The sequence below is a fragment of the Hemiscyllium ocellatum genome, chromosome 21, assembly GCF_020745735.1.
Source record: "Hemiscyllium ocellatum isolate sHemOce1 chromosome 21, sHemOce1.pat.X.cur, whole genome shotgun sequence".
Lineage (NCBI taxonomy): Eukaryota > Metazoa > Chordata > Chondrichthyes > Orectolobiformes > Hemiscylliidae > Hemiscyllium > Hemiscyllium ocellatum.
In genome coordinates, this window is record NC_083421.1 from 55,374,889 (window position 1) to 55,402,661 (window position 27,773).

Genomic DNA, 27,773 nt, shown 5'->3' on the forward strand with positions numbered 1-27,773 from the left:
CTGACACAACCTTTTCCCTATGTGGAGAGTTTTTGTCAGAGCGTCCTCTTATTCTGTGTTCAGAGTCACCAATACATAATGGTCAATGTACATTGGTTAATTCAATAATCTAGTCACATCTTTTGGATCATTTTCTCTTTTCTCTGTTATTAACAGATATTGATGAATGTCAGCTTGGGATTCACATGTGTCACTTTGGGCAAAACTGTCAAAACGAGGCTGGCTCATATCGCTGTCTGGTGCGATGTGGGATTGGTTTTAAGCAGTCAGCAGAAGGAGCTCATTGTGAAGGTAATGGAAATGTGCAAGACCCAGAAGCTGAATGAAAGGCTGAGGAATCTCATCCAGGAGGGAAAACAATCAGATTCTCTTCCTCCTATCTTCACCAGCCTCTTCTCATTTCAACCCGCCTCACCCCTCCCATCCATCCTGCCACCCCTCAACACATAATCAGTGTGCCAGTTTGTAACACTAGGATATGGACAGCTCTTTGAGTGGAAGACTAGCGCATTTCAGACACGCCAAAGAGCTTCTTTCCCTGATTTGATTGATCCTTCAATCATAGTTGACATTTGTCTCAGTGTGCTCTCCAAGAACAGACTGTAGTTTTTGCATCGTGGAGCGCCTCAGGATGAACTCACACAAAACCATTGCATTTCTCTCCAGACTTCCTTTGCAAAGGCTCATTCCAGAAGGAAGGGGATAATGGTTTCTTTGTCAGCATAGCCATCTTAAGAACATGTGCAGAGGAGGCAAGACTCCAGACTGATAGAGATGTCTTGAATTGGTGATGGTGAGCCACCTATTATTGAGTGTCTTGCTCAGCCATTTCAGAGGACATTTAAGAGTTAACTGCAACTCTCATTGCAGTGAGTCTGGAGTCACTTGCAGGCCAGACTGTTAAAGAAGAGAGAAAGAAACCGCAGATGCTGGAATCCCGAGTAGACAGGCAGGAGGCTGGAAGAACCACAGCAAGCCAGGCAGCATCAGGAGGAGCAGGAGTTGATGTTTCAGGTGTAACCCTTCTTCAGGATTGGGAGTGGGTGTTGGGAGAGTTGCAGATAAAGTGGGAGGTGGGGGCAGTGTGGTGAAGTGGGGATAGGTAAAGTCAGGTAGAGGGTGCGATGTGGTTGGTCAATGGGAGGAATGAATCCGGTTGGTGGCAGGGAGCAGTGGAAGGAAAGGGGAATGTCTGGGAAGGGAGTTTGGGGATAGGAAAGGAAGTTATTTGATATTGGAGTTCTCTAATGTTGAGTCCTCTGAGCTGTAGGTTGCCCAGGCAGAAGATAAGGTATTGTTCCCCCAATGGGAGCTGTGGTTAACTCCAATAGGAGGAGGCCAAGGATGGTCATGTTGGAAAGGGAGTAGTTGGGGGAATTGAAATGAGTGGTGACTGGGAGGATCAGTCTCCAATTTCAAAGAGCCTCCTTCCCCAACTCCCAACTCCCAACTCCCAACTCCCAACTCCCAACTCCCAACTCCCAACTCCCATCCCAGTCCCTTCCACTGTTCCCTGCCACCAACCGGATTCATTCCTTCTGTTGACCAATCAGGTCGCACTCTCAATCTGTCTCCACCTATCCCCACTTTACCACCCTGCCCCCACCTCCCACTTTATCTGCAGCTCCCCCCACACGCACCCCTAGTCCTGAAGAAGGTTACACCGGAAACATCAACTTCTGCACCACCTGATGCTGCCTGGTAGACTGTTGAAGAAGGCAGAATTCTTTCCTGAACAGATATTAGTGAACTAAATAGACTTTTACAACACTCTAATAGTTTCATGATCATTGTTAATGAGACTAACGTTTTATTCCAGAATTTTAAAATTGAATTGAATTTAATTTAATTTAATTTAAAATCTCTGCCCCCTCATCAGTCAAATCTGAACTCCTGTCTTTAGTTTATTGATCCCAATCGCTGGATTATTAATCCTGTAACATTAGCATGATGCTAGTGTCCTCCCATGCAGTGGGAGTTGCTGGATTGCTTGCTGATTAACAGAAAGGTAGATGATTGATTTTTTTTCTCTTCCCTCTCCCTTCTCTACCAGGATACTGAATCTGTTTGTAGTCTCCCCAACATTGTCTCGGCTGAGATCAGCAAACCGAGCTCAATGATAGGGCCCGAGTAATACAACTGAAACTTTGCAGCGGTTCGGGGCTATAGCTACTTTTCATATGATTTCTCTATTTGACTTTTCCTTTTAGATATTAATGAGTGTGAGGAGTCAGCCAGCCCACCCTGTCAACAGCGCTGCCTCAATGCTGTTGGTACCTACCGATGTGGCTGTGATCCTGGTTATCAGCGCAGGGGACAGCATTGCATCGGTCAGTATGAGAAAGGATATACTCCACAGAAACAGGCTACTCTACCCAACCAGCCTGCATGCTAGTGTTTATTCTCCACTCAACATCCTCCAACCTTTCCCCGTTTACTCTTTTGTTGTAACCCTAATTCTCTTCTCCTTCAAAGGCTTATCTATTCTCCCAAAATGAATATATAATATTCACGTCATCTACTCCTTATTGTAAGAAGCTCCATATTCTCACCACTCTTTGGATAAAATTGTTTCCTTTGAATTCCCTGTTGGATTTCTTGGTTATTATTATATATTGACAGTCTCTAGTTACACTCTTTCCCACAAGTGGAAACATTCTCTCTGTATCGAAACCTTTCTTAATTGTAAAGACCTGTGTTAGATTTCCCCTTTACAGAAAGTTGTTCTGCGTCTCAATTGCAATTTATTCTTCCTCCCCAAAGAAAGCTCCCTAGAAGAAGCAACCGGTCAAGAAAAGGAATCAAAAGGTCTACAGTTAGGATTACCCTGGAGTTTCCAAGAATTAAAGATTAATCCCCAGAATACTATGTCCAGACATTAACAAACATGGTGTTTATTTTTTTCATTTTCCATCATTAATTCAAAAATGATTGGAAAAGGTTATAAATGTTTGACTGATTCATGCACAGTCACTTGATGATATCACGAAGGATACATCCACGTTTGAGGTTTCTTCATCCACAGTGACTCACTAAAGTCAATTGTACCTCCCAAAGTCATCACTCAGGCACACCAACTCTGCAGAAATCTGTGGAGTTGAACCTTGGATTCCATGATGTTTAGAAACCCACCTTTGTTCATAATAAAGCGCAACTCACTTTGAAGACCTCTTTGAAGTATGGTTGTAGTTGTAAAGTAGGAAATGTATCAGCCAATTTGCACACAGTAAGCTCCCACAAACAGCAATGTGATAATGATCAGATCGCCTGTTGTGATGTAGTTTGAGGGATAAGTATTGGACAGGACACTGAGCAGCAGTCTCATGGTCTTTTTTCAAATTGATTCTGTGAGATCTTTTTACAAGCACCTAAGAGGTAAGACAGGACCTCATCTGAAAGACAGCGTAGCCTACAGGCAACATTCCCTCAGTAGTATGAAATAAAGAACTGCGAATGCCAGAGATCTGAAACTAAACCAACATTCTGAAGGAACTCAGGTCTGACAACATCTGTAGAGAGATAGCAGAGTTAATGTTTCAGGTTCAATGACCCTTTTTCTGAACTGATATAACTGAGCTCCCTCAGCGATGTCAGCCTTTATTTTTGTGCTCAAATCTCTTGTCTGAAACTTGAACTCCCAACTTTCTGATTGACATGAGAATGCTAGGGTTAATGTTACAGAGTCGTAGAGATGTACTGTATGGAAACAAACCCTTCAATCCAACTCGTCCAACCAGATATCCCAACCCAATCTAGTCCTATCTCCCAGTACCCAGCCCATATCCTTCCAAACCCTTCCTACTCATATATCCATCCAGATGCCTTTTAAATGTTGCAATTGTACCAGCCTCCATCACTTTCTCTGGCAGCTCATTCCATACACATACCACCTTCTGAGTGAAAAAGTTGCCCCTTAGGTCCCTTTTATATCTTTCCCCTCTCACCCTAAACCTATGCCCTCTCGTTCTGGACTCCACCACCCCAGGGAAATGACATTGTCTGTTTATCCTACCCATGCCCCTCATGATTTTATAAACCTCCATAAGGTCACCGTTCAGCCTCCAATGCTCCAGGGAAAACAGCCCCAGCCTATTCAGCCTCTCCCTATAGCTCAAATCCTCCATCCCGACAACATCCTTGTAAATCTTTTCTGAACCCTTTCAAGTTTCACAACATCCTTCCAATAGGAAGGAGACCAGAATTGCACACAATATTCCAAAAGTAGCCTAACCAATGTCCTATACAGCCACAACATGACCTCCCAACTCCTGTACTCAATAGTTTGTGCAATAAAGGAAAGCATACCAAACGCCTTCTTCACTATCCTATCTGCGACTACACTTTCAATGAGCTATGAACCTGTACTCCAAGGTTTCTTTGCTCAGCAACACTCCCTAGGGTCTTATATTTAAGTGTATAAGTCCTGCTAAGATTTGCTTTCCCAAAATGCAGCACCTCGCATTTATCTAAATTAAACTCCATCTGCCACTTCTCAGCCCATTGGCCCATCTGATCAAGATCCTGTTGTAATCTGAGGTAACTTTCTTCACTCTCCACTTGTGTAAAGTTAGCCAGCAGCTTTAAAGCTGTGGCAAGTACTGAGTATTCAAGTTTATCCGTTAATTGCAGATATCAACGAGTGCAATATGAACGTGTGCCAGCCAGACCAGGAGTGCCAGAACACCGAGGGAGGATACCAATGCACAGAGAGCTGCCCTCATGGCACCATGCGATTACCCAGTGGAACCTGTGGTGGTAAGTACCCTTGCTTAAACTTCTGTTATGAAGATGTGGGTGTACAGTACCTTTAAGAGAGTTAAAAGCAATAGAACTACTTGACAAAACTAAGTGGTCTGAAAAGAAATATAGTGTAACATTTGGTTGAACAACTCGATTAGCTGGTTGCCTGGAAATGACAAACAGATTCGAATTAGGCCAATCAGTTTAAATTATACCCCAAAAAATACCAAACTCCAATCCAGTTTCAATTGAGTATATTGACAATCTTAAAAGCCAATGACACAATCTGATGCTTTGAGGGGATAAGACTGGGAAAAATTGAACAGTTCGAAGGAGAACTGCCAAGCTACTAGCATATATAAAAGACTGCCTGAAGTATAGCTCTCTTAAAAGTACCTTTAACGATCAATAACCTGTGAAGCAGAAATCCCTAAGAAGGAGAAAAGAAGACCGGAATTCAGAGAAAAAGGAAGCTGCCTGGTTTTGAGATAAGAAGTTTTGTTTTGTAAATCGTGATCGGGAGTTTTATCGGACTTGTATTATGGGGGGGTAGGTAAAAGAAAGGTTAGAGGAAGGAATTGTAAATAGTTGTTCATTAATTATTCTCTGTTACACTTTAAGAAATGAAGTTGTTAATTTTGACTTTAACTAGTTCTTGGCCTTTCAAATTTTCATAGATTGCTGCATGGGGATAAATGTTTTCTGTGTTGCTGGTTTTAAATTAAGCAGGAGAGTTTACCCCATGTTGTAACACTCTGGTAGTCAAAGGCTAGTTCCCATTTGCTCTGGGCTTCCCTGCAATTTCCTCTCCTTGAAGAAATACGTAATTGCATTATTGAGAGGGTAAAGAGGAGGTTTGACAGGTTGTAGTCTAGATTAGAGAATTTTTGGAGCTTAGGTGAGAGTGACAGCACTTAACATCAAGGCCGCATTTGACTAAGTGTGGCATCAAGGAGCCCTATCAAAACTGGAGTCAGTGGGAATCCAGGGAAAAACCCTCCTCTGGAGTCATACCTGACACATAGGACAGTAAGCCCTGATGAAGGGCTTATGCCCGAAACGTCGAATTTCCTGTTCCTTGGATGCTGCCTAACCTGCTGTGCTTTAACCAGCAACACATTTTCAACATAGGACAATTGTTGATAGTTGGAAGTCAGTCAACTCAGCTCCAGGGCATCTCTGCAGGAGTTCCTCAGGGTAGTGTCCTCGGCCCAACCATCTTCACTGAAGAGCCTGACACAGGACCTTCCAAATTGACAACCATTTCCATCTGGAAGGGCAGGGCTGCAGATATAAGGGAACACCATCACCTGTAAGTGTAATTTATTTCACCCAGAGAGTGAGAAACTGAAACTCATTGTCTGAAAAAGTGGAAGAAGCAGAAACATCATCACATTTAAGTAATACTTGGAAATGTACATGAAGTGCTGTGAACTCTGAGGCCAAGGACCACGAGCCAGTTAAGGAGTTCAGGCTGCTTGCTTGTTGGCTGATACGAATACAATGAAGATTTGACCTTCTTCCATCTGCTTGGGAATTAAAATTTCCCAATGGTAACTTGCTGATGTGAGAAAATTAGCATTTACCATGTTGCCACCTGATTTCCCATTCTCTGTAAACTTTAATTCATTCAAACCTCTGCTGCACATGTTTTATTTCACACCAAATTCCATCACCCATCACCCCTGTGCTCGCTGATCTACAGTACTTTTCAGTCTGTCAGTGCTTCAATTTGGTGGGTTTCATTCTCCGCGCTCAAATCCCAGCATGGCCTCCCACCTGCCTATTAATCTCTTCTAATCCCTTAGTTGAGAATTTGCCATTCCTCTAATTATGGCCTCTTGCACATCCCTTCATTTCCCCATCATGGGTGATGGTGTCACTGCATACACACTAAGTTCTAAATTCCCTTCTTAAATCTCCTCACCTGTCTCTCCTCCTTTAAGCCTCTCCCGAAAACACAGCTCTTTGACTCAAATGTTTGGTCAGCAATCCTAAATATGTAGAATTTGGTTCAGTATAAATCTGAACAATTTAACAGTTTTGAGCAAAATTACATCCAGGACATTGGTTGAAGAGCCCTGAGTTTGACCTTTGACCTGTTAACATAGGGATATTTGCTTCTCTCTCTTGTTGAGTGGAACAGAGTAGAATATTCTATTTTCAAAACCTCTCACCACTCTTTCTTTTTGTAGATGTTGACGAGTGTAAAACAGGGGACCACCTGTGTCGATACAATCAGAAGTGTGAGAACACAGCAGGAAGTTACCACTGCAGCTGTCCTCCTGGTTATCGCTCACAGGGTGTGGGGAGACCATGTTTGGGTAAGTGGCAGAGGGAGTACTGGACTGGGTGAGAGGGAGAGTAGAGGATGGAAGCTATAAAAAGCTCTCACCTTCATTGACTTGATGCAGTTTGTACCACTCTCTATCCAGACCCAAGAGAAAGGTGTCACCAACATTCCCTCTAGGCTAGGGAACATGCTGTGCAGGGAACAAACAGGTCACGCAAAGGCAACAGGTCCCTTTAAGATGTGTTCCTGACCAGTCATGCAACTACCTTAAAGGAACCATGTCTTACAAAACAAGGGCTGCACGGTAGAGAGAAATTAAAGGAAGCATCAGCCACTATCAATCTCATTCCTGTTTGTGAGTTGGGTGTAAAGTGGTATTAGTGAAGGTCTAGAGTCAGCTGCTCTGTGTTGCCAACCCTCAATGGATGATTTACTGGAGAAATTGTCACTTCACAGTTGTACCTCAAAACATGCCCACCCCTTCTTCATGCCATGTTGGTTATCACTGACTTCCTACACAACCAGGAAATCAATACGTTTTTCATCATCTGACCGGGTAATTCTTGACTTTAAGCCAAGCTACTTAATAATTTTACTCCTGAGTTGCTGAAAACAGTGTTCAGGGGAAAAGAACAAGAGAATGAAGTACAGTACAGGACAGGAACAGGCCCTTTGTTCCACTAATCCTCTGCTGACACATGACGCCTTTTCTAAATTAAAAGCCTTTTGCCTACAGGCGGACTGTATCTCTCTATTCCCTGCCTATTCATGTTCTGTAAGTCCATTAGACAACACCCATTGCTCTGCCCTCATCAGTCATCTTTGTTACTTCCTCAAAAAACTCAGTCTTAAGTTTTTAATAACCTCCCCACACAAAGCCTTGCTTGCCTGTCAGAAGTATGTGCATAATTTTCCAAATGTGAATAAATCCTGTCCTGAAGGTAAACAAGATGGTTAAGAAAGGTGATTTGCATACTTGTCTTCATTGCTCACACCTTTGAGTATAAGAATTGTGACCACGTGTTAAGGATGAACAGGATGTTGGTGAATCCTCTTGCCCTGTTATCAGAAGGATATTATTAAACTGGGGAGGGGTGAGAAAAGGTTACCAGGATGTTGCCAGGAATGGAGGATTTGAGTTATAAAAATAGACTGGATAGGCTGGGATTTATTTCACTGGAGCATAGGTGACCTGATAGAGGTTTATAAAATCATGGGGTTCATAGATAAGGTGAATAGCAAAGGTCTTTTCCCTAAGGTGGGGGAATTCAACACAAGGGGGCATATTTTAAGGTTGGAAGAGAAAGACTTTAAAAGGATACAAGGGACAACCTTTTTACTCAGAGAGTGGTTAGTGTGTGAAATGAGCTGCCAGAGGAAGTGTTGGATACATGTACAGTTATGTTTAAAAGACATTTAGATAAGCACATGAATAGGAAAGGTTTGGGGGAATATGGGCCAGATGCAGGCGAGTGGGACTGGTTTGGTTTGAGAACATAGTCAGTGTGAACTAGTTGGACCAAACGGTCTGTTTCTAGACTGTATGACTGTATGACTCCAAGAATCTTTTCTAATAATTTCTCTACCACTGACATAAGGCTCACCAGCCTGTCATTTCCCAGATGATCCCTGTTGCCCTTCCTAAACGAAGAACAAAGGAAATTTACAAAGGAACAGGCCCTTCGGCCCTCCAAGCCTGTGCCAATCCAAATCCACTGTCTAAACCTATTGCCCAATTCCTAAGAATCTGTATGTGCCCCACCTACTCATGCATCTGTGCAGACAAACCTTAAATGAATACTGTGCCTGCCTCTACTAGCAACACATTCCAGGCACCTACCACCCTCTGTGTGAAGTAGTTTCCACATGTATTCCCCTTAAACTTTTCTGCTCTCATCTTAAAAGTATGACCTCTCATTATTGAATCCCTCACCCTGGGAAAAAGCTTATCTCTATCCACCCAGCCTATACCCTTCAGGATTTTGTAGACCTCAATCAGGTTCCCCCCTCAATCTTCTTTTTTCTAATGAAAACAATCCTAACCTAGTCTATCTCTCTTCATAACTAACACCTTCCATACCAGACAACATCCTCATATACCTTCTCTGCACCCTCTCCAAAGCATCCACATCCTTTTGGTAATGTGGTGATCAGAACTGTATACAGTATTCTAAATTCGGCTGAATCAAAGTTTGTACAATTTTGTACAATCTCTCTGCACATCAACTTTTCCCAAGGATCTTCCATTTGCAGTATAGTTTGCTCTAGAATTAGACCTTCCAAAATGCATCACCTCACATTTGCCCAGATTGAACTCCATCTGCCACTTCTCCACCCAACTCACCAGTCTATCTATATTGTCCTGTATTCTTTGACAGTCCCCTATGCTTTCTGCTACTCCACCAATCTTTGTGTCATCTGCAAACTTGCTGATCAGACCAACAGTGCCCTCTTCTAGATCATTTATGTATATCACAAACAACAGTGGCCCTAGCTCTGATCCCGGTGGAACACCACTGGTCATCTTTCTCCATTTCGAGGAACTCCCTTTAACTACTACTTTCTGTCTCCTTTTGCTCAACCAGTTCTTTATCCACCTATCTAGAACACCCTGCACACCATGAGACTTCACTTTCTCCATTAGTTTACCATAGGGAACCTTATCAAAGCCTTACTAAAGTCCATGTATATGACATTGACAGCCTTTCCTTCATCTATCAACTTGGTCACTTCCTCAAAGAACTCTATTAAGTTATCGGTGATAGGCAACATGGTTTTGTGTTGGGGAGATCATGCCATACCAACTTAGAGTCATAGAGATGTACAGCATGGATACAGACCCTTCTGTCCAACCTGTCCATGCTGACCAGATATCCCAACCCAGGTGGGACTAGACAGGGTTGGGATATCTAGTCAGCATGGACAGGTTGGACAGAAGGGTCTGTTTCCATACTGTACATCTCTATGACTCTAAGTTGGTATCGCATGATCTCCCCCAGACAAAACCATGTTGCCTATCACCGATAAGCCCATTCTCTTTCAAATAATAATAGATTTTATGCCTCAGTACCTTCAGCAGCAACTTTCCCACCACTGACATCAGGCTCACTGGCCTGTAGCTAACTGAAATATCCCTACTACCCTTCTTGAACAGGGGGACAACATAAGCAGTCCTCTAGCACTTCACCTGTGTTTAAGGATGCTACAAAGATATCTGTCAGCACCCCAGCTATTTCCTCTCTTGCCTCCCTCAGCAACCTGGGATAGATCTCATCGGTCATGGAGATTTGTCCACCTTAATATCCTTTAGCCTACTCAACACATCCTCCTTCCGTATGTCAACGTGAACCAGAGTAAACAAGCTTTTATCTCTAATCTCAACATTCATCATGTCCCTCTCCTCAGTGAACACTGATGCAAAGTAATCATTGAGAATCTCATCCATTTTCTCAGGTTTGACACAACCTTCCTTCCTTATCCTTTAGCGGACCAACCCTTTTTCTAGTTACCCTCTTGCTTCTTATATATGAATAAAAGGCCTTGGGATTCTCTTTAATTCTGCTTGCTGAAGTTATTTCATGACCTCTTTTAGCCTGCTTGATTCCTCATTTAATATTGGTCCTACTCACCCGATATTCCTCCAAGGCCTGTTCTGTTCTTAGCTGCCTGGACCTTTTCCTCTTGGCTAGTCTCCTGTCATCCACAGTTCATGAATCTTGCTTTTCCTATCCCTTGTTTTCAAAGGGACATGCCTATCCTGCATTCCCTGCAACCTAGCATTGGACGATTGATTTTGAACAAAGGAACAATTTTGGCTATTCTCCAGTCCTCTATGACCTCATTTGTGACTAAGGAAGATACATTGATTTCTTACAAAGTTCCAGTAATTCTTCTGCCGCCTCTCTCAGAATTCTGGGATAGATCCCATCAGATCCTGGGATAGTCTACCTTAATGCTTTTCAAACTACCCAACACTTCAATCCCAAAGGGGCCCTATTCTGTCCCGAATTGCCCTTTTGCCATTAATATATTTGTAAAAACCCTTTGGATTCTCCTTAATTCTATTTGCCAACGCTATCTCATGTCCCCGTTTTTCCCTCCTGATTTCCCTCTTAAGTATACTCCTATTTTCTTTATACTCTTCTAAAGATTCACTCGATCTATCCTGTCTACACCTGATCTAAAATGTTCCCCATGGGAGACTAATTAGCAAGGTTAGATCTAATGGAATACAGGGAGAACTAGCCATTTGGATACAGAACTGGCTCAAAGGTAGAAGACAGAGGGTGGTGATTGAGGGTTGTTTGTCAGACAGGAGGCCTGTGACCAGTGGAGTGCCACAAGGATCGGTGCTGGATCCTCTACTTATTGTCATTTACATAAATTATTTGGATGCGAGCATAAGAGGTACAGTTAGTAAGTTTGCAGATGACACCAAAATTGGAGGTGTAGTGAACAGTGAAGAGGGTTACCTCAGATTACACCAGGATCTGGACCAGATGGGCCAATGGGCTGAGAAGTGGCAGATGAAGTTTAATTCAGATAAATGCGAGATGCTGCATTTCGGGAAAGCAAATCTTAGCAGGACTTATACACTTAATGGTAAGGTCTAGGGAGTGTTGCTGAACAAGGAGACCTTTTGAGTGCAGGTTCATAGCTCCTTGAAAGTGGAGTCGCAGGTAGATAGGATAGTGAAGAAGGCGTTTGGTCAGAATATTGAGTACAGGAGCTGGGAGGTCATGTTGCGGCTGTACAGGACATTGGTTAGGCCACTGTTGGAATATTGTGTGCAAGTCTGGCCTCCTTCCTATCGGAAAGATGTTGTGAAACTTGAAAGGGTTCAGAAAAGATTTACAAGAATGTTGCCAGGGTTGGAGGATCTGAGCTACAGGGAGAGGCTGAACAGGCTGGGGCTATTTTCCCTGGAACGTCGGAGGCTGAGGGGCGACCTTATAGAGATTTACAAAATTATGAGGGGCATGGATAGGATAAATTGACAAAGTCTTGCCTGCAGTGGGGGAGTCCAGAACTAGAGGGCATAGGTTCAGGGTGAGAAGGGAAAGATATAGATGAGACCTAAGGAGCAACTTTTTCACGCAGAGGGTGGTACGTGTATGGAATGAGCTTCCAGAGGATGTGGTGGAGGCTGGTACAATTGCAGCATTTAAAAGACATTTCGATGGGTATATGAATAGGAAGGGTTTGGAGGGATATGGGCTGGGTGCTGGCAGGTGGGACTAGATTGGGTTGGGATATCTGGTCGGCATGGACGGGTTGGACCGAAGGGTCTGTTTCCATGCTGTACATCTCTATGACTTTATGACTCTGTGACTCCAGGGCAGTCATGATGGGTTGACAACTCTAGGATTCCAACGATAGGTGTAACCCATGGCAACTGAAAAGGAGAAAATGGACAAATAAATGTTCCTGATATCACATAAAGGTCATATTGACAGCAAGGCTTCCTCTAAATGGAGGTCTGCTGCTGATACCTACTTGAGAATACAGTATTATTAAATTCAGTCCATGCTGCCCATAGTGCCTTTGAGCTTCTTGCAGACTTTCCCTATGGATTTCAGTGAGTCTCCTGTCACTCACAAAGTCCTGCCCTGAATATCAGGTGGTCTTGTGCAGTTTGTTTCTAGCCATGTTAAAAATTCAGAATGAGCAAAGAGCACAGATTGAGTCCTTAAGAACTTGTTGAAAGTGTGAATATGATGCCTAGTGCTTTCAATTTCTTCCCAATGATTAATATTTTATATGAATACATCTTGATTATGCCTGCTGCTCCCCATTCCATTCCCATCCCTTTTGCACCAGATGTCGATGAATGTCAACAGATCCCCAAGCCATGTGTCTACCAATGTCGAAACCTGGTTGGCAGCTACAAGTGCCTGTGTCCTCCTGGAAAACAGCTACAGGGTGACGCCAAGTCCTGTGCTGGATTGGAAAAGCCTAAACTGAGCAACAGCACAATCACAAGCTTCAGACCCCAATTAGTCTCTATCAGTCAATATAGCCACAACCAGCAGACCAGCCAGAACCAAATTAACCCCTTCTACACCTGGCTGGGCTGGAAGATGAACCGGGAATTTGAGACACAAGACAACAGGAAGTCCTGTCCCACTGGATACAGAAAGAGGAATGGGGTCTGTACAGGTGAGTAATGCTTTCAGCAAGAAATTCTGAGTTTTAATTAAGTCTAAGATCCTGACAAGGTGGCCATGGAAGGAATGTTTTCTCCTGTGGATCAGTCCAGAACTAAAGGACACTGTTTTAAAATTAGTTGTCGACATTTTAGGGCTGAGATGAGGCAAAGTGGGATCATTGAATATTTGGCAGAAGTGAATAGATTCTTGTTAGGTAAGGAAATCAAAGTTTATTAGTGATTGATCAGAATATGGAGTTAAAACACAAGCAGATCAGCCAATGATTTTATTGAACGATGCAGGCTTTCGGAGCCTACACCTGCTCCTATTTTGTTTCTTTGTATATTTTTTTTTCCAATCCATTGTCTTTTGTATAATTTCATATCTGAACACCAGCATATCTTGGGAGTAACTATTGAGCAGGAACTGAACTGGATCACCCATATAAATACTGTGGCTTAAAAGTCGGTCAGAATCTGAGAATGCTATGGTGACTACCTCACCACCTGACTCCACATGGTGACAAAAACGTTTATCATCTCCAAAATGCTTTGCAGCAACTCACTAAGGCTGCTCTGACAAGACTTTCAAAACCCACAACCTCCTTCACCTTGAAAGCCAGATGCATGGGGATATTACCATTTACAAGTTCCCCTCCTACCTGCACATGATGCTGACTTGGAACAAATCACTGTTCCTTCACTGCCACAGGTCAATATCCTAACTGTGGTGTACTTACACCACAAGGACTTCAGCAAATAAGGAAGGTGTTTCACCACCATATTCTCTGGGACAATTAGGCATGGGAAATAAATGCTAGCCTTACCCACGATGGATAAATGATCATTTTATTTCATTAAATCTCAATGAAAATGGAAAATACCCTCTGGGATTTTGCAGAATTCACAACTTGTTGAGTGTGGACAAAATGTTTTGCCTTGAATGCAGTGTTATGAGTATTTGTTGGTAATACAATTAAAGTATACGGGGGATGGAAGGACAGAACTGAGGAGAAAAAGAGTAACAAAAATGAGAAGAAAAAGGTTAGGATAAACAGAATTGCAAATCAATTAAAAACAGAAAAGAAGCAGCAATATTCAAGAAGTTCATGTTCAGCAGAAGGAACAAAGGCAGGAACATTTCAGAAATAGCATCTTCATTACAATCCTGTCAGAAAAGAAAAATGCTAAGAAAATGGGAGAGAGTAAGAAAAGGCTAAGAAAGGGTTGAGCAGTTTAAGTGAAGCAACTTCTTTTATTGTCCAGAAGATGGCGACATTGTTTAACAAACTCTGTCCCTCTCATCCCATCTGTAAATATGTGAAGACAGCAAATATTTAATAGACTAATTTGCATTGGCAGTGCAAATGGATTAACTCCATGATTAAAGGATTATATTTGCTCTTAATGAAGTACTAGCATGTTCCAAATTCCAGTGTGCTGCACAGCATGTTGAATAGGGTCATTAAAACCCTTCTAATACCACAAAACTATCACACCCAAGAAATATTATCTCATTCGACTGTTGCCAGCTCTGGAAGTGGCACTACCCAATATAATGCCATAATGGCGTTGGTGAACTGTGTGGGCTTTAAAGATAATCATTCCATTGTTACTATCACTGAAACAAGCCTTCAGTTTCCCACAGAGACATTGAATTGAAATTTCACCAGCTAGCATGAACCCTCCATTCCCGAAGCATTACCCTGAACTTCTGGACTACCAGTCCAGAGACATTACCATCACCCACCATCTACCTCACTTGTAAACCTTTTTTCTCACACAGCACGGATCATTTACAGCTTGAGACAACGTTATCCTGGATTGAATTACAACACTGAATCTCAGTGTCTCGCCCTGTGTAGTCTTGTTTTGATATGTACCTGTTTAGGAGATGAACAGGATTTTATAGAAATTATTATTGTATTGCCTCCCTACACACTCCTCACATAATAAATAAATAACTTGCGTTGCTAAAGCACCTTTCACGATCTCAGTATTTGTGAAGTGTAGCCACCTTTGTCCTTTACCATATCATGTGATTGCAAAATGTGTGCAGAGAAGAGTTAATGCAAGAAACAAGAACAAATGTTGATTTAGTTCTGAATTGGAATCTAGAATTAGATGCACAGTGCTATGCCAGATTTGAGTGTGTGGGTTGTTTTATTTTGTTCCAGATATCAATGAATGCCAGACTTGGCATTTCTGCCAGCATGATTGCAAGAACACCCAGGGCAGCTATCGTTGCATTTGCCCATCCGGTTATCGACTGCTGCCCAATGGTAGAAACTGCCAGGGTAAGTGACGAACAACACAGAGGCTGATGCTCTCTATGACAATGGCTTGTTCCTTATGGTTTTATCCCTTGATAAAACAAAATCTCTTTTCCTATGTTCTGATTTTCTTTTTCCTAATGCTGTCAGTTCTGGGTTATTCCTGGCTGATCAGGTTAGGATTGTATTCACTGGAATTTGAAAGATTGAGGGGACTCCAAAATAAACCGATAAAATTCTAACAGGCTGGACAGATTTAGATGCAGGAAGGATGTTCCTGATGGGAAGGAAGTTCAGAACCAGGGTCATTGGTTATGGATGAGGTGTAAACCTTTTCGGACTAAGATGGGAATCACCAGTGATTAGATTGAAAGCCTGTTCACCTTTATAACTAAGATATAACATTTCTAAACTGAGTCAACAGATCCAGTTCAGAGTTTTTCCATGCCCAGCCCCACACAATCCCACTACGTTGCTGTTACTGTAATACCAATGTAATAATGAGTAATGATTAATTTCCCAATTCGTTACACCTCTACTCTCTGACAGCACTCAGGGTAATGTGGACACTTTTGAATCCTATATTTCAAAGGGGACAAAAATACTTTTGGGGGGGAATGTGGAAACAAAGAAAACATAAATGATATCAGGCGTTAAGAGATCGACTACATCAGAAAGCTAGAGAATGCAGAGCTCTGTTCTGTAGCTAGATCCAGAGGGTCTACACAGACCTTGGGATAGTGATGGAGAAACCTGAGCTGGTAATTATGGTTCTATGTGTATGACTATGTCAGTCTGGTACTCAGCTAATCTGTGGGATAGCTGTCCCAAATTTGGGCACCACACCTCAGCACCAAGTGAGACTGACTTTATGGAGTCAATGCCATTCGCGGGTTTGATGTTGAAGTCACAACTCAGTGAATCCATCTTGCTTAATTCTTCTGGTTTACAAAGAGGAGTGCGGGTTTTTGAGGGATGGGGCTATAAAGAGTCTGCAAAAGGATCTAGGTAAGTGAGCGGGCAAAATTTAGCATATTGAGCAGAATGTAAGAAAATGTGAAATTTTCCACTTTCGCAGGAAGAATAGAAAAGCAGAATATTATAGAGCTGGAGAGAGACTACAGAATGCCTCAATCCAACGGGCTCTGCATGTCTTTGCACATGAATCACAAACAATCATTGTGAAGGTTTAGCAAGTAAGTAGGAAAGCAAATGGAATGTTGGTCTTTATTGCAACAGGAATGGAGTATAAACATAGAGATAGTTTGCTACAACATACGTAGCATTGGTGTGATTGCACCTAGAGCAATGTGTACAGCTTTAATGACTTAAGGAGTTCAGAGAATGTTCATTTCATTGATTCATAGAATGAAATGTTGTCTTCAGTGGAATGGTTGTGCAGGATGGGGTGTTAGAAGAATAAGAGGTGATGTTATTGTAACATAAAATTTTGTAAGGCCATGCACCCTGTAAATGCTGAGAGGCTGTTTCTCCTATTCAAGGAACCTAAACCTTTCAGCTTAAGCTGTTTAAACAGAAGACATCTCCCCTTTAAGTCCGAGATAAGAGGAATTATTTTTAGGGGATTGTTAGTCTTTGGAATTCTTCCTCAGAGCAAAAGAGGCTGTGTCAATCAACACGATCAAATCTGTATAAGACAGATCTTTAATTGATAAGCAACTGAAGGATTATGGGGTTAGTTAGGAATGTGGGTTGAGGCAGTAATCAGATTAGCCCAGCGTATTGATTGATAGTGCAGCATCAATGTCCCAACGAGTTACTTCTGCTTCAATTTCTTATGATCTTAGGAATTTTATCGAGCCATTTGCAATTGCCTTTTGTTAATGTTGTTGACATATGTCTATCCTATTAGCTGGACATCCCTGCAATACGTTGTGCTTCATTATTTCAGATATTGATGAATGTCAGGAACAGAATATCAAATGTGGGCTGAACCAGATGTGTTTCAACATGAGAGGCAGCCACCAATGTATAGATACGCCATGTCCAGCCAGCTACCGGAGGGGAGCCAGCCCAGGGTAAGAGGAAGAATGCAGGGTTCAATTATGAAAGTTGTTTTTATCTCTTTCCTGGTCCTGAAACATATTGTTTTCTATTTTCTTCCCATTCTTCTCTTCCTAGGACCTGTTACCGCCGTTGCATCCTCCACTGCTCAGCCGGTCCCCTGGCATTTCAGTACAAACTGCTGACCCTCCCTCGAGGAATCCCAGCCAAGCATGACGTGATCCGACTGTCAGCGTTCTCAGAGCGTGGCGTGCTACAGAGCAGGACCAACTTTACTGCCATTGAGCAGGATGTGGCAAGTCCCTTTGCCATTCGCACTGACCAGGGGCGTGGGATCGTGCACACTCTGCACCCACTGATGGAACCCAGGGTATACCGCCTGAAAGTGCGTGCTACCACCTTCAGCGAGCAGGGGCCACTGAAGTACCAGAGTATATTTGTCATTGTCATTGCTGTGTCCCCGTACCCTTACTGAGGCCAACAGCAGCTTCTGCATGGAGGGATGTGTATTCTTTAACTATTTTACAAAACAAAGTGTTTATTTTTTTTCCTCCGAAAGGCTCCGCTTTTTCTCCTGACGGCAATGATTTGCTAAGTCTTCCAAGCTTCACACTTTTCATACCACGTGGATACCTCTTGTTCAGAGTTACAGATCAATGTTTAAGACCCGACGTGAAACTAAATTCTATTAATCTGTTTATGGGTGGGTTAACACCAGAGACACAATGAGTCCCAACATTACTGTTCAAAACAAACAGCACAGTTTATTATACAGTGTCCTGAGGTTAGATACTAAGTCTGTATATGAGTGCTGTCCATACTACTCAGTCTTAGTCCTCACTGAGTAGTTTGGCAAAGACATCCCCAGTGTAAAAGCTGTAGTTTGAGAATGTGCCACCCCCTCTCCCCACATCCTCAGTTTGATTTGGGCTGAATTGGGAAGAGCTGCAGGATCTTCCACCATTTAAAAGTACTGAGCACCATCTCCTCAGAGTAGTCCAGGAGCTGACAAGGAGCATCTCAATTCTGGCAAACGCCCACTGCCCGAGCAGGCAAGGATAAGTGATGCCCTTGCAAACATGACATTCAGTATATTTAACAGGTATGGTATTTTCTTAGTACTCAGTGGGGCAGAATGCTGGACAAGATGTGCTCCCCATAGGCTTGCTACCTGTTTTATGGGAGAGGTTGGTGTCCTCATCAAATTGCGATTGAGCTTAAGAATGACCCATACAAATCCTGGTAAACATTTAATGTTCTCAATTTGACATGCTTTCCAAAGGACTTGCTTAAAAACATTTTGAAGTTATCCCTTTTTCTTTTCTTGGCACTTACCAAACAGCCTGTTTGAAAGGACTTTCAATCCTCTGTCACAGCTGTGTGTGAGGATCTGCCAGAAGATTAATAAAACGCCTTTAGGATGTGTTCACACAGGACCTGTGTGGTGTGGTGTAGATCCTCTGTATATTGCGATGGAAGTATTGGTGTTGTCCTTGTCCACTTGCTACTTATATCACTGAAAACGTTATAGTTGAGGTATGGGATTGTCATATCCATGGCCTTTATCACACAGGGAATAGCTGGCACAGGTTCTCTGGTACTTCCCCACTCAGCATTCCTCACTTTGATGTTCAACCATTCAACATCTTGACCGCTCCCAATGGAGTTCTATCCCCTTATCTTGTCTTCCTCTCTGTCATTAATACCTTCAAAATCTATTTTTTCATTGCACTTTCAGTCAACTCTCCTGTGAGTTCTGTCACTTAGTTGATGTACTCCTAAATCTTTTACATTCAATGTCCCTTTTCTACTCTGCTGCCCGGACCACGTCACAGACATCACACCACTTCCTGCCTCAGTAAGCTAGTCTTGCACTTGCTAGTCTCAATGGAGTTTCACCACAACGTGTGGACCTCACTGTGCACACTCAGGTAGAAGGAGCTCAAAGGCAGCAGCAGTAATTGGAAAGCCAAGCATAACTATGTTCTTTTTTGTAGAAGTCATTGTTGATATATGGGTTTAATGTTTCTCATTTGTGAACTAACTGCTATACATATTGTAACCACTGAGGTGTTTGAATATGTTGTGCTGAATTATAAGATCCACTGTCTGAAGAGTGAATTATAACAGAGTGCTCAAAGTCCTGAGACAGGCAGCTGTGATTTTTATTGTAAAACAGTGCCCCAAATTCTGCATAAAATGTCGTTTTTCCCTATTTATTTGTCTTTGTGACAAGGTCCTAACATGTTCAGGGAAACATTAAAATGAGGAATTAAGGAAATTAACTTTTAAAATATGACCTGACTTCTGTTTCAGAAAGTAGCCTGGGTGTCATCTTATAAGAGCGTTCACACACTCACAACAACTCAATTCCAAAACAACATAATTACCTGAATTTAACCGAGTGGTCACGCATTGTTCTAAATTGGATCAAGCAGCTACTCAGGCTGGTCAACAGCCTGGATTGACTAATTGGCCAGAATCTACAAGATCCACCATACACTTCCATCAATCCATCTGAAAATTAACATGAAAGAAAGATTTCCATTTCTGTAGGACCTGAGTACATCCTAAAATATTTTGCAGGCAATGGAATGCTTTCAGAAATAATAGTTGACAAAGGCATGTCACAAATTTGGCTGAACAGGTTGATTATCAATCTGTACCTGTAGCAGGCGGTAAGAGCTGGAGAGTTTCCTGCTCAACCAGAACCATATGATGATTGCAGCACAACAGCTTCCCCACATTAAAACACTCCATGCGCTGGTTGTTAATGTGAGCAAATGCCATCCTCATTTGGAGAGACTAAACCACACACACTCTTTTGGAAATATGGTCATTGTATTAATGTTTCAACAACAACTGGGTGAATTAGAGAGACTAATGTAAAGAAATAATGTCCTTAGAATATTTGTGATATTGGGACATTAATGGTTAGTTGTGAACTAAGATTAGGCCTGATCATGCTGTGAGTCTAAGATGGGGTTGATTTGTGTGTTAATTTATTATACAGAACAAATTCAGAAATATTGTGGTTGTGAATTTACCAAGGCCAACTCTTACAGGTTTAGAGGTGATTTCATTAAAACATACAAGACTAACAGAGATTAAAAGCAAATTGCTGTAAATCTGAAACAAACAAAGAATGCTTAAGAAACTCAACACATCTAGCAATATTTGTGGAGAGAGAAACAGTTAACATTTTGCATCCAGACTCAGAACTGATAAGAGTTGGAGAATAGATTCTTCTTTTATACTTTTGATGAAGAAAGAGGAGGAGCAAGAGAGCAGATGGTGTAGAGGTCCAATGCAAAAGACAAAGGGGTTAGAGTCGTACAGCATAGAAACAGGCCCTTCGCCCACCATTTCTTTGCTGACCAACAAACGCCAAACTACACTAACCCCATTTATCTGCTCTTGGTTTAAGTACTCATCCAGATGCTTCTTAAATGTTGCAAGATTCCTTAGAATCATAGAGATGTACAGCACAGAAACAGACCCTTCAGAGCAACCTGCCCATGCCAACCAGACATCCTAACCTAATCTAGTCCCATTTGCCAGCACTTGGCTTACATCCCTCTAAACTCTACCTATCCATATACCCATCCAGGTGCCCTTTAAATGCTGTAATTTTATGAGCCTCCACCACTTCCTCTGGCAGCTCATTCCATATACACTCCATCCTCTGCATGAAAAGGTTGCCCCTTAGGTCCCTTTTATATCTTTCTCCTCTCACCCTAAACCTATGCCCTCTAGTTCTGGACTCCCCGACCCCAGGGAAAAGACTTTGTCTATTTATCCTATCCATGCCCTTCATGATTCTATAAGGTCAACCCTCAGCCTCCGACGCTCCAGGTAAAACAGCCCCAGCCTATATAACCTCTCCCTATAGCTCAAATCCTCCAAACCTGGATATATCCTTGTTAATATTTTCTGAACCTTTTAAAGTTTCACAACATCCTTCTGATAGGAAGGAGACCAGAACAGCACATAATATTCCAACAGTGGTCTAACCAATGTCCTGTACAGCTGCAACATGACCTCCTAACTCTGTTATTCAATGCCATGACCAATAAAAGAAAGCATACCAAACACCTTCTTCACTATCCTATTTACCTGCAACTCTACTTTCAAGGAGCTATGAACCTGCACTCCAAGGTCTCTTAGTTCAGCAACACTCCCCAGAACCTTACCATTAAGTGAATAAGTCCTGCTTTGATTTGCTTTTCCAAAATGCAGCATCTCATATTTGTCTAAATTAAACTCCATCTGCCACTCCGCAACCCATCGTCCCATCTGATCAAGATCCCGTTGTACTCGGAGGTAGCCTTCGCTGTCAAAATACACCTCCAGTTTTGGTGTCATCTGCAAACTAACTATATCTCCTATAGTAGTCATGATTTGGAGATGCCGGTGTTGGACTGGGGTGTACTAAGTTCAAAATCACCTCCTTCAGGTTATAGTCCAACAGGTTTAATTGGAAGTACCAGCTTTCGGGGCGCCGTTCCTTCATCAGGTGGTTGTGGAGTATACAATTGTAAGACACAGAATTTATAGCAAAAGTTTACAGTGTGATGTCACTGAAATTATACATTGAAAAATGCCTGGATTGTTTGTTGAGTCTTTCATCTGTTCAAAAACCATGATAGTTTCACTTCTTTCATGTGTAAATCACAAAACATTATGTTTTTAAAAGTTCCGTTCTCAGGCTAACTGTAACAATTGGTGTTAGCCAGATATGGCTAAATATTATCTGGCTAACACCAATTGTTACAGTTAACCTGAGAACGGAACTTTTAAAAAAACGTTTTGTGATTTACACATGAAAGAAGTGGAACTATCATGGTATTCGAACAGATGAAAGACTCAACAAACAATCCAAGTATTTTTCGATGTATAATTTCAGTTACATGACACTAAACGTTTGCTATAAATTCTGTGTCTTACAATTGTGTATTCCACAACTACCGGATGTAGGAGCAGCACTCCGAAAGCTAGTGCTTCTCATTGAACTTGTTGGACTATAACCTGGTGTTTTGTGATTTTTAAATTTATACTTCCTATGTCCACATCCAAATCATTTATATAAATGATGAAAATCAGTGGAGCCAGCACTGATCCTTGTGGCACACCACTGGTCACAGGCCTCCAGTCTAAAAAGCAACCCTCCACCACCACTCCCTGTATTCCATGAAATCCAACCTTGCTAACCAGTCTTCCATGAGGAACCTTGTTGAATGCCTCACTGAAGTCAATATAGGTAATGTCTATCACTCTGCCCTCATTGCTCCTCTTTGTTACTTCTTCAAAAAAAATCAAGTTGAGACATGACTTCCTGCACACAAAGCCATGCTGACTATTCGTAATCAGTCCTTGCCTTTCTAAGTACATGTAAATCCTGTCCCACAGAATTCCCTCCAACAACTTGCCAATCACTGATGTCAGGCTCACGGGTCTAGAATTCCCTGGCTTTTCCTTACCACCTTTCTTAAATAGTGGCACCACGTTTGCCAACCTCCAGTCTTCTGGCACCTCACCTGTGACTATCAATGATACAAACATCTCAGGAAGGGGTCCAGCAACCACTTCCCTAGCTTCCCACAGAGTTTTAGGGTACACCTGATCAGGTCCTGGCGATTTATTCACTTTTATGCATTTCAAGATATCCAGCACCTCATCCCCTTGCACCCTAACAGGAATATACGGACTCTTGTTGTCTCATTTTTGAAGGTTTCCAATTTTCCAGCTGTCCCCTTACCTATGAACAACTGCCTCAATCAGAGTTTGAATGTTTTTGCCAAATACTGTCAAAATTAGTCTTCCTTCAATTTAGAACTTCAATTTTTAGGTCTGGCCTATCCTTTTCCATCACTATTTTAATACTAATAGAATTATATTTGCTGGCCCCAAAGTGCTCCCTCACTAACACCTCAGTCACCTGCCTTGCCTTATTTCCCAAGAGTTGGTCAAGTTTTGCACCTTCTCTAATCGGCACATCCACATACTGAATCAGAACACTTTCTTGTACCTCCACCACCCACTCAGGCAACACATTCCAAATTTCTAACACCCTCTGAATGAAAACAATTTTTGTCAGATCTCCTCTAAACCACTTATTCCTCCCCTTAAACTTCTGCCCTCTGATCTTAATGTTATCTGCCACTGGGAAGAGATTCACATGATCTAATTCTCACAGTGCTATGTTCTACATATCACATATGCTTTCTTCATCACCTGTGTACCCTTCCATTATTAGATCTCCAAAATGCAACACCTCACACTTCTCAAGAACCTCACCATCCGAACTGAAATCCCCAGCTATAATGACTTTCTACACTGTGAATAAAGATGAAAAATATTAACTTAAGGCCTTATGTGTGTCCACTGGCTCCATGCACAGGTTGCTCCTTTGGTTTCTTATAGGTCCTACTCCTTCCTGCTAATCATCTTACTCTTAATATATTGGGGTATTCTTTGTAGTTTTCCATGATCTACCATTTCATGTCCCCTCTTTTCCCCCCTCTTAATTTCCTTTTTAAGCAACCTCCTATACTCTGTATTTTAGAAGGACTTTCCCATGTTTCTAATGTGCTGTGCCTGACATATACTTTCTTCTTTTTGGAGAAAGAAAAAGATGGAAAAAGGGTATAAATTAAGGTGTGAAAGGGAGAGAAGTAAACAAGAGTCAAACACAACATTGGTGGGGGTGCGGAGTGAGGTTAAGAGAACAGACATAATGTGGACAGTTTCTGAAGTTATTGAATTCAGTATTGAGACCTTGAGGGTGTAATGTGCCTAAGCTGAAAATGAGGTATTGTTCCTCAAACTTGTGTTGTGCTTCACCGGAGCATTGCAGCAGGCTCAGGACAAAAATTAAAGTTAGAGACCAAATAAAACTGCAGATGCTGGAATTCAAGGTAGACAGGCAAGAGACTGGGAGCATCAGGAGATGGAGAAGTCAACATTTCAGGTGTAACCCTTCTTCAGGACTGACAGAAATATTAACATGAGATAAAGGTGATTTATTGAGACAGCGACATTTGGGACATTCCTATGGACGGAGCAGAGGTGTTCTGCAAAGCAGTTGAACAGTCTATGTTTGATCTTGTCCACATAAATAGGACTGCATTGTGAGTACTGAATACAGTTGACTAAATTGGAAGAAGTAAAAATGAAATGCTGCTTCGCCTGGAAGATGTATTTGGGGCCTTGGGCCGTGAAGATTAACAGAGATCTTGGTAGAGTCAATCCTGAGAGGCTGCTTTCTCCCTTGATTGAAGCACTTAAGAATAGGGAGTAGAGTCTCTGGATAAGGGGATTGGCCATTTAGCACTATAAAAATAAATTTCTTCACCCAGGGAGTTGTGAATCTTTGGAATTGTCGACTCCACAGAGCTCATATTCAAGGCAAAGATTGATAGATTTTTGAAAATAAAAGGATATGGGGATAAGGGATGATGGTGGAGTTGAGATAAATGATCAGCCATGATCATTGTGAATGACTTAACAGTGTTGAGAACAATGATCATTGCACCTAACCATGGCTAGAATTCACACTAACTAACCCGAATTGACTGAGTCCAAGAACAATAATTTTAACCAGTTCTGTTCAGTATTAAGTGAGGAACTTTTGTTTGACTTTATGGAAGCTTGGGCCCCTTGCTGAGATACTTGTACTATTGATAACCACAGGTGAAATGCCAGAAGACTGGAGAGTGGCTAATGTGCTGCTAATGCTTAGAGAAGGTGGAAGGGAAAAGGCAAGGTGAGCCTTACATTAGTGGTGGGTAAGTTGTTGGAGGGGTTTCTGAGGAACAGGATTTAAATGCATTTAAAAAGGCAAGGACTAATTTGGAATAGTCAACATGGTTTTGTGAGTGCTAAATTGTGTCTCACTAACTTGATTGAGTTTTTTGAAGAGCTGACAAAGAAAATTGATGAAGGCAGAGCAGTACATGGGACTTCACCAAGGCATTCGACAAGGCTCCACACGGTAGATTGGTTAGCAACATTAGATCACATGAAATCCAGGGGGACCTAGCTAATTGGATACAAAATTGGCTTTGGAGACAGATGGTGGCGGTAGAGTATTGTTTTCTTGAACAGGAGACCCATGACCAGTGGTCTGCCACAAGGATCGGTGCTGGGTCCACTGCCTCTTGTCATTTATACAAACTATTTTGATGTAATGTAAGAGGAATCATTAGTGAGTTTGCAGATGACACCAAAATTGGTGGCGTAGTGGACAGTGAAGAAGGTTATCTCAAAGTACAACGGGATCATGATCAGATGGGTCAATGGGCTGAGAAGTGACAGATGGAGTTGAATTTAAATAAATGTGAAGTGTTGCATTTTGGTGAGGCAAATTGGGGCAGGACTTATACCAGTTAATGATAGATCCCTGGGGAGTGTTGCTCAACAAAGAGACAAAGGGGTGCAGGTGAACAGTACCTTGAAAGGTAGACAGGGTGATAAAGAATGCATTTGGTACACTTGTCTTCATTAGTCAGTCCATTGTGTATAGGAGTAAGGAGGTCATGTTGTGGCTGTATAGGACATTGGCAAGGCCACTTTGGCAATATTGTGTTTTGTTCTGGTCTCTCTGCTCTAGGAAATGGAAAATGTTAAACATGCAAGCGTTCAGAAAAGATTTACAAGGATGCTGCCAGGGTTGCAGGGTTTGAGCTATATAGAATCATAGAGATGAACAGCATGGAAACAGACCCTTCGGTCCAACCCGTCCATGCCAACCAGATATCCCAACCCAATCTAGTCCCACTTGCCAGCACCCAGCTGATATCCCTCCAAACCCTTCGTATTCATATACCCATCCAAATGCCTCTTAAATGGTGCAATTGTACCAGCCTCCACCACTTCCTCTGGCAGCTCATTCTATATACGTACCACCCTCTGTGTGAAAAAGTTGTCCCGTAGGCGTCTTTTATATCTTTCCCCTCTCACCCTAACCTATGCCCTCTAGTTCTGGACTCCCTAACCCCAGGGAAAAGACTTTGCCTATTTACCTGATCCATGCTCCTCATAATTTTGTAAACCTCAGCCTCCGATGCTCCAGGGAAAACAGCTCCAACCTGTTCAGCCTCTCCCTATAGCTCAAATCCTCCAACCCTGGCAACATCTTTGTAAATCTTTTCTGAACCCTTTAATAGGCTGGGACTTTTTTTTCCTTGGAACGTTGGAATTTGAAGGGTGACCTTATAAAAGTTTATAAAATCATGAGGAGTATGGAGAGGGTGAATACCTAAGGTCTTTTTTTCCCAGGGCACACAAGTCCAAAACTAGTGAGCATAGGTTTAAGGGCAGAAGGGAAAGATTTAAAATGACCTGAGGGGCAATTTCTTCATGCAGAGGACGGTGCATGTATGGAATGAGAGGTTGGTACAATTACAACATTTAAAAGGCATCTAGATGGATGCATGAAAAGGAAAGGTTTAGAGGGACATGTGCCAAATATTGTCCAATGGGACAGTTTAGGATATCTGGTCAGCATGGACGAGTCGGACCGACGGGTATGTTTCTGTATGACTATGACTATCTAACCACACCTAAACCATATAAAAGCTTCTAATTTCCACCCCACCCTCACTTTTACCTGGTAAAACATTCTGAGGAAGGGTCACTGGACCCAAAACGTTAGCTCTGACTTCTCTTCACAGATGCTACCAGACCTGTTGTGCTTTTCCAGCAACTTCTGTTTTTGTTACTATCTAAACCATGCTGTTGTTAAATTCACTGTTCTCCAGATGAAAACTATCACAAGAGAGGAGTAAGTGGTTGGAAGAAGAGACACAAAAATGCAGAAGAATAACTGAAAACCCAACAGTAATCCATAGAATGATAGAAAAAATTTAAAAGATGTGGGCGGCACGGTGGCACAGTGGTTAGTACTGCTGCCTCACAGCGCCTGAGACCCGGGTTCAATTCCCGACTCAGGCGACTGACTGTGTGGAGTTTGCACGTTCTCCCTGTGTCAGCGTGGGTTTCCTCTGGGTGCTCCGGTTTCCTCCCACAGTCCAAAGATGTGCGGGTCAGGTGAATTGGCCATGCTAAATTGCCTGTAGTGTTAGGTAAGGGGTAAATGTGGGGGTATGGGTGGGTTGCGCTTTGGCGGGTCGGTGTGGACTTGTTGGGCCGCAGGGGCCTGTTTCCACACTGTAAGTAATCTAATCTAATCTAAAAGAGAAATTAAAATGCACCTAGAAAGAATCTTCTATTTATAAAAGGATGAGCCAAATTTTCTTTTCTCTGAAGGTCCTTCATCCACAGAATTTTCTTC

The 27,773-nt window shown here is 42.2% G+C and overlaps 1 protein-coding gene across 1 annotated transcript in view; it reads left to right on the plus strand.

Annotated features, from left to right (window-relative positions):
- The window catches only part of LOC132825764 (hemicentin-1-like), a 436,368-nt gene extending 416,608 nt beyond the window's left edge, over positions 1–19,760 (plus strand). Inside the window, exons 99-106 of the mRNA XM_060841228.1 lie at positions 157–291; positions 2,211–2,330; positions 4,630–4,755; positions 6,936–7,064; positions 12,854–13,192; positions 15,359–15,478; positions 17,367–17,493; positions 17,597–19,760. Coding sequence (XP_060697211.1) covers positions 157–291; positions 2,211–2,330; positions 4,630–4,755; positions 6,936–7,064; positions 12,854–13,192; positions 15,359–15,478; positions 17,367–17,493; positions 17,597–17,954 — 1,454 coding nt within the window. The 3' untranslated portion in view covers positions 17,955–19,760. The remainder of the gene's footprint in view (positions 1–156; positions 292–2,210; positions 2,331–4,629; positions 4,756–6,935; positions 7,065–12,853; positions 13,193–15,358; positions 15,479–17,366; positions 17,494–17,596) is intronic.
- The last annotated feature ends 8,013 nt before the right edge of the window (positions 19,761–27,773 follow it).